This window comes from Cupressus sempervirens, chromosome 9, assembly GCF_028749045.1.
Source record: "Cupressus sempervirens isolate cs-2001-9-10 chromosome 9, ASM2874904v1, whole genome shotgun sequence".
NCBI lineage: Eukaryota > Viridiplantae > Streptophyta > Pinopsida > Cupressales > Cupressaceae > Cupressus > Cupressus sempervirens.
This window is the reverse complement of record NC_143126.1, coordinates 713,868,244-713,879,282: the sequence shown is the minus strand read 5'-3', so window position 1 is coordinate 713,879,282 and position 11,039 is coordinate 713,868,244. Positions and strand designations below refer to the sequence as shown.

Sequence of the window (11,039 nt, the reverse complement as noted above, 5' to 3'; positions counted from 1 at the left end):
AACGACCCTCCTTCCTGGCTTGCTCGAACCATTGCCCATCCCTACACGGATTTGGACTGATATTTCTATGGATTTCATTGAAGGGCTTCCTAAATCCGGTGGCAAGACAGTGATCTTGGTTGTGGTTGATCGTCTCTCGAAATATAGTCATTTTTGTGCCCTCAGCCACCCCTATACTGCCTCCTCTGTTGCACAAATCTTCATGGACCAGATATTTCGTCTTCATGGACTCCCTTCTTCCATTGTCTCTGATCGTGATGCAACTTTTACCAGTCATTTTTGGACTGAACTGTTTCAGAAAACTGGCACCAAACTGAAGATGAGTTCGGGCTATCACCCACAAACTGATGGTCAAACTGAAATTGTCAATAAATGCTTGGAAACTTATCTTCGTTGCTTCACTTCCGAACAGCAACATCAGTGGGCCAAGTGGCTCCCTTTAGCTGAATGGTGGTACAATACCTCTTACCACACTGCCTCTAAAATGACTCCATATGAAGCAGTCTATGGTCAGGCACCTCCAGTGCTCCTTCCCTACACTCCCAACAGCTCACCAGTCCAGGCAGTTGACATAGTTCTCCGCAGCAGGGATCAGATTCTTCGTACCTTACAGGATAATCTTCACATGGCCCATAATCGGATGAAACAGCAAGCAGATCAACACCGTTCTGAGCGCTCATTTCAAGTTGGGGATATGGTTTTTCTTCGTCTACAGCCATACAAACAATCCTCCCTAAAGCTGAAAGGGCGTCATAAGCTGGCCCCAAAATTTTATGGGCCTTATAAGGTTCTGCAGAAGATTGGTTCAGTTGCTTATAAACTGGAACTTCCTCCTTCTTCCCGCATTCATCCAGTCTTTCATGTTTCTTGTCTAAAGAAAGTTTTGGGTACCACTGTCAGAGCACAAACTACTCTCCCTGAAATGGATACGGAAGGATCCATTATCCTGGAGCCGGTGGCAATCATTGACCAGCGCACTCGCCAGCTTCGCTCTCGCTCCATCTCTGAGGTCTTGATTCAGTGGCATGGCATGCAACCAGAGGATGCTACCTGGGAACCCCTTCTTCAGATTCAACAACAATTTCCACACCTTAAGCTTTGAGGACAAAGCTTTTTTCTAAGGGAGAGGGGATGTTAGGAACCTGTGTGTTCCTTCTGTTTATTTTGTTAGAGTAGTGTTGTTGGACGCATATGCTTTGTAAGTCGTCCCGTGAGTATATTTTATTATCCCACATGCATAGGTAGTATTACTTTTCTAGATCGTACTTAGTATATAAGAATAGGTTGAGGCCCTTGATGGGCACGGACGAATTTATTGTATTGAGCTTGCTCAAAGGAGGTTACCCCCTCGAAGTGGCCTGCGATCAGTAGATTCATTCTGAGTTCTGCTATCACTTTGTATTCTGTTATTTCGAGCATTCTCACGATATTGCTATAAGGAGGTTCATCACACCCAATTGGTTGTGAACTTTCTTACTTCACAGGCACTTGAGGATGTTAGTTGGCACCTGTCTTTAGTTGCTAAACATACTCTTCTCTTTTGTAGATCTCTGGAGTCTATTTGTTCTACATACATCCCTTGGGAGAGGAATGGATCTATGGGTTGCTTGGCTAAATGGCTTCTGATCATGTGCGGGATTGAAATGTTACGGATAGGGGGCGATTACCTCCTAAATTGTCTCGTGATTTTGATGACCTTGTTGATTGGGATAAAGCTTCTTGGTGAGATATCCCTTTTGTATCCCTTACTATCTTAATAAATTTTTACCCTCTTTTAGTTAATATTACTATTAGGATTCAACAGTGTAGTTCCTAAGACAAACTAATTGACATTTATTTCATGAGTAATTGCTAACAAGAATGCATTTCTTATGAAAAGACACCATATTAAGTGTTTCATTCATTCTTATAAAAGATACATTCTTGGCAACAAATATGTATGAAACATAGATCAATGACTTTGACTTAAAAACTACACAAATGAATCTTGATAGCAATATCTCAATTTAACTTGCTATGAAAAAAATACCCCTTACCAATAAAAAAACTTCCAATCCAAAAAGTTTGAGACAAATAATATTTATTTTGATTACCACAAACTTCCAAAATAGACCATCGCAAGTCAGTGCGTTTCCCTCAAGTTGGATATCTTGTAGCAAAAATGTACGCACAAAAACACAATTAACACCCACAAGCAAATTTCAAATTTAAGCCGTACACACAACTATCTATTATACTCTTCTTCCGCTACAAGCTCATTATGTCTTCTCCCAAACAAAACAAGTCTAAAATATCCCATTGCCATGGTCTTCCCCTAAAACAAGTTTGAACCAGACTCTTCCAAACAGACCAGCAAGCATACCACCCTGCCCCTTGAATATTCTTACCGACAAGCCTTCAAATAACTTTAAAAAAATCTATTAATGGTTGTCACCAGATTACTCCACTGGTCTTAACCATTACAATATAATGCGGAAAAGGTGTGCAGGAAATGAGCAAAACTTTAATCAAGCAATCCAGTAGAAAAAAGAAAGGTTCAATTAAGAAAATGGGTGAGGTATATGCCTACAAAGAGTGCATAATTCCCATTACCATATAATACAACACAAGAAAATAACACCTTCTAGAAACTTTTGCTGTATGAAAAGATTGAAGGCTCCTCAACACATTTAAAAATGTGGCATACGTTGAGGTCTAGTCTACAAATGATAAAAAACGTGTGGTTCAAGTCATTGCTTGGACTTTAAAATGGTGGGCTGTACTCAGTGCTTTAAGCTTTTTGAATGTCATGTTGCTTTCTATGAATAAAAAACCCATTCCCAATAATCCAACGGCTCCTTTGGAAAGTCCATGAAAGTAAAATAGAAAAGCTTGCAGCATTTCTATCATTTTCATGTTGCCCTTTGAGAAAATTGGGTCACCTGCCTGATAAGTGTTCCACACGCTACCCACCCACCACACAATGTGACCCAAAAAAAGGCTTTGTTTTCAAACCAAAATTTCAAATCAATCAATCTGCCCTTCAAAACCCCATGATAAATACAAGCCCCTCTCAGGTTCCAACTCCTCTCATCATAGGCTTTCTCTCTGCTCTGCGAGGTTTTATACCTCGCAGACAAAAAGCCATTAATTTGCTTTGCTTTCATCAAGTCTCAAACTCTTTCAGTATCAAATCTGAGAAGAAAACTCAACAATATACAATTCTTGTTACCGTATCTTTTAGGGTTTCTATTTGTCTTTTTTGTTTTGGGTACTAGATTTTGAAACCCTAGTTTGTTTTAGGTGTTTGAAGTGTTTGAACAATTGTGCTGTAATGGAGGTCCATTCTACTGTAAATCATGCCTCAGCAAAGCGCTTTTGGAATGTGTTAAGGATTGCCTTTTTCATGATAAGAAAAGGGCTCATGTCCAAGAGGAAGATAATTATGGATGTGCATTTCATGATGAAAAGAGGGAAAGTGTATGGAAAAAGCTTGGGGAATCTCATGTTCCATCATTCCAGGGACAGCAACCATGGCGGATTTGGGCTCAAGGAATATGAGTTTTCCTGTAGCAATAGCCCTGCACCAGTCCTTTTTCACATGCCAAGAAGGAAGTTTCAGATTCATATGCCACACTTCCCTTGCATCCATCCACATAGCATTAAAGAAGAAGATGAGGAGGAAGAAGCCAATGCAATTGTTTTGCCTCAGGTGAATTACAATGGAGAGTACTTTACCAAGGATGTTCTTGATCACAAGGATTTCCCTGCCATGGAGAAGGCTCTCAGCCCCATGTTGTCTCCCTTGTCAAGGAGGATATCATGTTATTCTGGAGATGAAGATAATGATAATTTTCAAGTTGATAGACAAGCTGAGGAATTCATTGCTAGGTTCTATGAACAATTGAGATTGCAGCACAATTCTTCTTTCATGCAATATCAGGAGATGCTTGCCAGGGGTGCAAGCTAGGATCATGATTGTTTTAGGGTAAGTTCTTTCAATGACATTGTAGATTTCTTTTTTCTTTTTGCATTCTCAGATGAGGTGCATTTAAATAATCTTGGATTAGATTGATCAAGTTTTATCTGCATACATGATTGCCTTGAACAAGAGATCTTTATTTACAGAATTCCATTCTAATTTGGCAATGGCTCTAACCTCAGATGTTTATATCATATCAATTAAAGATAGATTAGCTTGAATTTTTTTCCTCAATCAGATTATGCAAGTTATTTTCTTCATCCATGTTTCGAATCACTGCTGACGATCTATTATCAGAATTGGATGACAAGGGAAATCAACATAGCAAGAACTTCTCTTTTCTTGCTATCTCATATTTGCTTATGGATCAGCTATCTCATCTTTGCTTATGGATCATGCATCAGAAATGCTGATGATGAATCTAATCTGATAAAAATCATCAAGCTTTATCTCCATGCATTATTGTTATTACCCAGAGATCTCAATTTGCGGTCTAAGAAAACAAAGAAAGAACCTGGCAAAGGTTAAATCATACAAAGTAAGGATATAGATATAAAATTTCAACAGTCTTAGCTTGAAAGTTTCTTAATCAGATTATAGGAGTTTTTCTCTCTTAATCAATAGTTTGGATCATATTATGGTAAATTGTGAGCTTCTTACATGGAAGGTCTTGAGTTCGAATCTAACCAATCATAATAAATAATAGTCCAAAAAAATTTCTGGGTCACACTATAATCTTTCTCTCTGATTAGAAGATAATGAAAAAGGAGAATTTCTTCTATTATTATCTCATCCTTACAAAGGATCATACAATTTGATGATAAGTTTAGATGATCCAATAAAAAAACTCCAACATCATATCATAATTCACAGACACTTCTGCATGTTTCTAGCCATTTGAAATCCTCCAATCCAAGAAATCATTTTTTCCTCAAATTTGCATACCCAGTTCATCAATCCAAATCTCGTGGAGCTTTTTGATGTCTCATTTACTTTCACAAGCATTTTCAAGTTCCTATTTATCTGAATCAAAAATAGAAACGAACCATTGCAACCAAATCTATAATATCTGAATGGTTAATTGGCAAGAAAGAGTCATTTGTAATTTTGTAAATAAATGTTAAATTCTAGCAATGGATTTATTATTTCTTTGTCATCCATAAATCTGTAAGATTATTTATCTTCATTAATCTATCCAGTTTATATTGGCTTATTCAGATCTTTCGTTTCTTTGGTTTTTTCAGGAGATCCCGACATTAGAGGAAACTTTGGAGATGGATATTGATCTGTGTTGATAGTCTAAATATGTTCTACATATTTTTTATTTGCATGTCAAGAGTAGAGTAGCAGGCGATTAGGCTGTTACATAAAATGTGTGTTTACAAATTCATTGCCAAAATTTATGTAAGTAGTATTTGTCCATAATAAATATAAATATATATTATTGTTTATATAAATAAACAGATTGGCAATGGCGGAAGAAAAAGGTAAGATTTGAGTTCATCTATATAACACACTATTTTTTTTCCTAATTTTTTAATGGTAAGCTTGAATTCAAGCAGTACGTACATTGAATGTAAATGATAGCTGCAAGTGTTAATAATGTGGGCTATAAATTAAGGTGTTTCGCGTGGTTTGTGGGACACATTTTTGTATGGATAAAAACCTTAGTGCATAGTTCGCTAAACTTTTAATATAAGATATGTAAAGGTTTCTACGTAGAGTGAAGTTTTTTATTTGAGAAAGTGGAATTAGAAAACCAATCATCTTTTTTGTGGTATTGAATCAATGTAGAGATAAAATTACATTAAAAGAAATTAAAAGCAGGCTGTCTATAGCCAATAAAATAAAAATAATAATCCAACTACCCGTCTTTTCAAGTAATTAGTATAGAACATAATTTAATAATAATAATAGATGATAATTGGTTAATGTATTTGACACATACATATTATTGATATATAATTGGATTTAGACATGGAATTGAAAGGAAAATAAATTTTTAGAATAAATTGATGTTAGAAAGGTGTTGATTGATTTGATTGTGAAAGATACTTGCTATCATGCTTAAATTTTATATACAAGAATTTATTGTATTAGATTTTTAGTTTAAATTGGATGTAATTTTTTTATCATCAATGTTTTGTATTATATTCTACGATCTATTATTAGAGTGAAAGGGAAGTTGTCATTTATGATTCAATAAGTTAGAAATCAACAATCTTATTCTTTTTGTTTTTATGACATTAGAGTGAAAGGAAAGCTGTCATTTCTTGGTGGATAAGTTTAAAAAACAATACTTCTTCTTTTTTTCAATTTTATTATTATTATTATTTAATGATACACATAAGAATTGTGGTACCTCTCTCTTGTTATGTCTCTTGTCATAAATATATATATAATTGTATTCAAAAGTAAATGATTATCGACATTAAATTTTCATAATCTATAATAATAGGCACGAGTAATCTTTGCATTCAATTGTGTAATATTTTTTTAGTACTAATATTGCAAGCGACAATCTATGTCCATTTTACTCTTCTAGCTATCTCATATCTTGATGATGATCATGAAGTGTGACTAGAAATGTAGATACTAGAATCTTACATAGTTGAATCCAACAACTTCTTATGCCAACAATGATTGTGATAGATGTGAATTATAATAACTAAGATTGTGTAGGGATTTCAATCAAGCTCATAGGTATCACTATAAACTTCTTGAATATAGTCTTAATCTTTAACCAATTAAATTGGTGTATGCCTTCTTCACACACCCCATCATGCTAAACAGGGGGATTGTTGACAGTATGTCAATGTCCCTTGCATGGTTCATGACACGGTTTAATTGTCTCATATGAATTCTATAAACTTATAGGTGGTTGTATCAAGCATTGTTAGGTTGAACTTTTGGTGCAACGAAAATCACTACTTCTAAGACCCCCTTTTTTCTACCTAATTTTGGATTTTGATTTTCTTTTATGTTCTTGGATCTTGAGTTACTTTGGATTTTTTATTATTGTATTTTCTTGGCATTAGTGTTAAAAATCATTAAAAAATTATATAAAAATATGTTTGAATGGGTTAGATGTGATAAAATTTGCACTTTCTATCTATTGTGAGTAATTGAAGTTCATGAAGACTTAGAGATATGTATTAATTCATGTTTCCCATATTTTTGTATTTGAGTCATTGTATCTTTAATTTAGATCATTGTAACTTTTTAGCTAGGTTCTAGATTATTATGTCCCTTTACATTTTTTTTAAACATTGGGCTTAAATTGCTTGTGAACTCTTTAGAATCACAAGAATTTTTTGACCAAGTCCAAAGTCCTTATTTTCTTCTACCCCTTACATTCTCATAAAACCCTAACTTTGCTAATCTATGCACTTCTTTTAGGCCATTGAAGGACTTTATATTGAATTGATAAGTAGATAATTTCCACAGCAAGTCAAATTTTGATATTGCAATTAGGATTTAACTGTGTGATTTTTGAGTCAAACTCGTTGGCCCATGTTTCATGAGTAGTGATTCAACATGAATCCACCTCTCATGAGAATAAATGGAACACTTAGCACTCATTAGATCTAGGAGATGCTCACAGGGGTGAAGCACTAGGACTTCCCGGGAGGTCACCCATCCCAGTACTACTCCAACCTAAGTGCGCTTAACTACAAAGTTTTGTCCATGGTTAAACCCAAAGCTTGCAACCCCATTTGCAAAACCTTCACCAAGTGTTGTGCCTTATGAACCTTGTTGGATCACCTTACATTTTTATTTTCACTCTTATATAATTTAAGAATAACACCTTTTATGGTCTTTGGATAATTTGTACCAGAACTTTCCATTTTCATGTCGATTGTTGCTAGGATTTGACATGATAAATCGTGTGTTTTTTGTAATACATTTTTATATGATAAAAATTAAAGTGCATAATTTACTACACTTATAATATAAATTATCAAAAGGTTTCTACGTAGATGTTGTAACACCCCACCAGGGAACCCAAAATAAATTAACCTAAAGTTTCACTAAGTTTACCAAACAATTTTTTTTTGAAAGATAATAACGACAACATATACAATATAGCGGAAGCAATAAAAACAAGAGATAAAAAAGTAGAAGCAATAACTCACATGCATACAACCATCATAAACAGATTACATCTCCTAAGGGTCCCATGACGTTGAATCACATTTAAGTTTAATTAAATACTAAATCAAATACATTTCCAAAATCCACATCATGGAATAATCACAAGTATGAATCTATTTAAATAAATATATACTTACATAAGTTGCCAATGCCCAATATAAGGTATTACAATAAGGCCCAATGCCCATCTCACTGCAAGCCTTACCTAGTACCTTTGAGTGTTGTCACCTAGCCCATTCCACTGCTGGCCTTATCTTATCTTGGAAGGTGATGACCTTAGATAATTTAATTAGTTTTACTTAACAACATTATAATTTTATTTCATTGAAAATATCTTTTTAATAAATAATGATGTCTCTTTTATTTATTAGTTCATGTAATGAATGGTAGATCTATAGCTGCCCGAGTAGGGAAACAATCTACCAATTATTAGAGATGATCATTTAATAACTATATAATAATGAGAGGATCAAGCTTCATTCTTTATAATATGAAAAGTATTGTATTCCTAAAATTCAATTATAGGAATGTATTAGGAATTATTTATGCTAATATTTAGAAACTCCTTAATTATTCCAATCAATATATCATAAACAAATATAATTATAATTACAATCCAACTTACCTCGAGTGAGATGACGTTTCCATATACATGCATCAATATAGTCTCATAGGGAAGTGTCTGATCATACCAAATTCAATGACATATATACTGCCATGAGTACCCATGTATGAACCTCCTAAGTGGGACCCGTGGTCCTTTCCTCAGACACACCTCATACTCTTTGTACCTTACACCTTCCAACAATTCATGACTATTTTTGTGGTTCACAAATATTACCCTCTCTCTGTTGATTGTGATTGGTTGGTTCTTCGCTTACATGGCCTATCACTATTATGTTTGCAGCCCTATCATATTATTCATGCGTTCTTCCCATATTTTTTTCCTTTGTCATTTTGGACAATTGGGTTTTGTATTTTAGATCTACTATAATAAATTTTTCTTCCACAATAAATTGTATTTGTTCTTTTACCATGTATCCTCATATTATATGTCTCTTGACAAAAAATAATAGTGTCTTAGTCACTATTCTTCTCATAACAACAACTAGTTATCTTCTTCCATGTAACAATATGCAATCATCGTCTTCTTCCATCTGACACTTGGAATGATGGTTTTTTTTTCTTAAGTAATATATCTTCAAGTTATCTTCTTTGTTAGATGGTTTTGATAACTTATGTACATCATTTTCTTGCTTCTTATTACTGTATATAGTAATGGTCATATATCTTAATATAGTGTAAAAACCATTTTTTTTATTGCCTATTTGCCATGATACTCAAGTGTTATTTCACTTGTATATTTGTGTATTATTTAATAGTATATTATTTTAAATATTCAATATATTTATTTATAGTGATATGAATATATTTATATACATAATAATAATTTATATTTTCAATTTATATGCATTATTAATTATTTTAATATTATATACTTTATATATAATATTTATTTAATTTTAAATCATATATGTCAAAATGGGGATATCATACAAAAACTCAAATAATATACAACATATATAAAATACATTATCTCATAAGATCTATGATAAATCAAGTATACTACAATAGAGTATAACCATCCAATAGAAATACAAGATCAAAAAGAAAGATGCATATGTACAAGTACATCCAACAATGACATCCAATGATTGGATCTCAATGGTATAAGAAAAATACACTACCACCTCACCTTGTGGAACCTAAATGGTCCACTCCAACTGCACTGAGGAGATAAACTCAAGTCCCATACAGAAATCAATCCACAAGTCATAACCAACAACTAGATCAAGGAAACGGCTGAAAGCAAACTATCTCAAAGGTACCAAGACACAAGTATCAAGTAATCCCAAAGGCAACATAGACACATATGAATTCTACTATGTAAGTGGGAAAGTGTCATTGCATGAGCCAACTCTAAGGTTACCCTGGAAGGCTCACTGGACTCTGGCCCCCTAGTGTCTCTATGTGGCATTAGTATCCTTTCGTACAGACAAGACATACTAACAAGTCAACTCTAAGGTTATCCTGGCAGTCTCTTAGGACTCTGGCCCCCTAGTATGTGGCACCGATATCTTATTAATTCATTTTAAACCCATCTAATGAAATGTTATCACTTATCAAAACAACCTACAATGGGTTACCCAAGCAGCCACTTTGGGCTCTGGCCTCCATTGCAAGCCACTTCCCAACATGACATATAGATAACCTACCCAGAGCTCAAAAAAAGAAAGTCTCATACAACCATAACCACACATCTATTCTTAAACAAGCAATTGGAAAGTACTAAAAAATCATTGATCAAAATCACATACTTCACCAATATAATCATCTTAAAAGGACTGATCCAAAATCAAGTACACATATACCAAACCATGACATAACATGACATCACCAAAAACTAATCACGTAATCACCTCAATCCTATACAAGCAACTAGGAAGAAATCCAAAGATAATGGATTGAAGACTCAAAAGTTACACTAGAAAAGTCACACCATTCACTTCAATTCTACATGAGAAATTAGAAAGTAATAACAACCAACAAATCAAACTCATCAAAGTAGACATGTGACTACATCACGATGGTTAGGTATAAAATGTCAGATACATAACATCATCATAGAACAAACTCCTCAAGCCTCTAGTAAACATCTTGATTTGGTCAAAGTACTAAGTCAACCCCGAAACCCATAACAGTAAACCACACATCACAAAAAGTACATACAAAAGTAACTTTCATAACTCATTAGGTTTTGAAACATAAAATTTTAATCTTTGTTGGTAACAAATTTGTTCTTTCATATTATAACTATTAAATGTCCAATTCATAACAATAACTTATCACAAATAGCTAGAAA

General features: G+C 33.9%; 1 protein-coding gene across 1 annotated transcript; it reads left to right on the top strand.

Moving 5' to 3' along the window:
• The first annotated feature begins 3,065 nt into the window (after nucleotides 1-3,065).
• Nucleotides 3,066-5,422, top strand: LOC149540713 (uncharacterized). The gene is made up of 2 exons (XM_089801808.1): nucleotides 3,066-3,967; nucleotides 5,206-5,422. The coding sequence occupies exon 1, from the start codon at nucleotides 3,314-3,316 to the stop codon at nucleotides 3,947-3,949; it is 636 nt and encodes a 211-aa protein (XP_089657934.1). The 5' UTR covers nucleotides 3,066-3,313; the 3' UTR covers nucleotides 3,950-3,967; nucleotides 5,206-5,422.
• Nucleotides 5,423-11,039: the final 5,617 nt, after the last annotated feature.